Below are 874 nucleotides of genomic sequence, written 5' to 3' on the forward strand. Positions count from 1 at the left end.
GATCCCTCGGCCTAGGTTTTGATGTGAGATGTGGCTTAGAGAAAGATTTTTCTGGGAAAATGGTGGGGTTTGGGGCAGAGCTGGATCTGAAACTTCCCCTAGGGGGCGCACAAAGTCTGTCAGATGGGAAAACCTTTGCCTACAGAGCTCTGAATCTTGTTACAATTTAATCCCTCTTCTTGCTTTTTATCTCTTAGGAAGTAAAAGCAGAAAAGAAAGTCAACATGGAAAATGTCCCTCAGGAAATCAAAGGAGGAGAGCAGGCTCCAGTGCAGAATGAAGAAGATGCCCACCCTTTGGGAGGTGATGAAGGCCAGGAGCCCAGAGGAAATTTTAGAGGGGTTTGGGCTCCACCTGCCCAGGATTTTAGAGAGGATATACCCAATAGGCTTGTCAATAACATTGACATGATAGATGGAGATGCAGATGATATGGAACGGTTCATGGAAGAGATGAGAGAGCTAAGGAGGAAAATTAGAGAGCTTCAGTTGAGGTATAGTCTGCGTATTCTTATAGGAGATCCCCCACACCATGACCATCATGATGAGTTTTGCCTTATGCCTTGAATGCTGAGGTTAATAACCATAAACCCCCTGCTTCCTAAACTTGCATTTTCTTGATGTACTTATTTCTATGAACCTTGATGTTCTGTCATTTTTCTGATTGGAGGTTTCATTTTGACTTAGTTTGTAACTTTTTCTGTCAGCAGAGGAGTTTCATCAACTTGCATGGAAAGATGTTTAACAAATATAAAGTTAATAAAGCAGTTTTAAAAACAGTCTATAGATATACTATCTCATTTAAAAGCATGCGTATTATATATTAATAAATCAGAATGTGTTTTTTATCTTTTTTCTATTTTTTTCCAAAATGA

General features: G+C 39.5%; 1 protein-coding gene across 1 annotated transcript; it reads left to right on the plus strand.

Moving 5' to 3' along the window:
* Positions 1-224: 224 nt before the first annotated feature.
* BEX5 (brain expressed X-linked 5) lies at positions 225-566 on the plus strand. Its single transcript, XM_006904780.1, has one exon. It carries the CDS (start codon positions 225-227, stop codon positions 564-566), a length of 342 nt encoding a protein of 113 aa, XP_006904842.1.
* Positions 567-874: the final 308 nt, after the last annotated feature.

This window comes from Pteropus alecto, unplaced genomic scaffold (genome assembly GCF_000325575.1).
Source record: "Pteropus alecto unplaced genomic scaffold, ASM32557v1 scaffold151, whole genome shotgun sequence".
Lineage (NCBI taxonomy): Eukaryota > Metazoa > Chordata > Mammalia > Chiroptera > Pteropodidae > Pteropus > Pteropus alecto.

Coding starts and splice junctions, on each gene's coding strand:
- BEX5 (XM_006904780.1), top strand. CDS start 225: ATGGAAAATGTCCCTCAGGAAATCAAAGGAGGAGAGCAGGCTCCAGTG.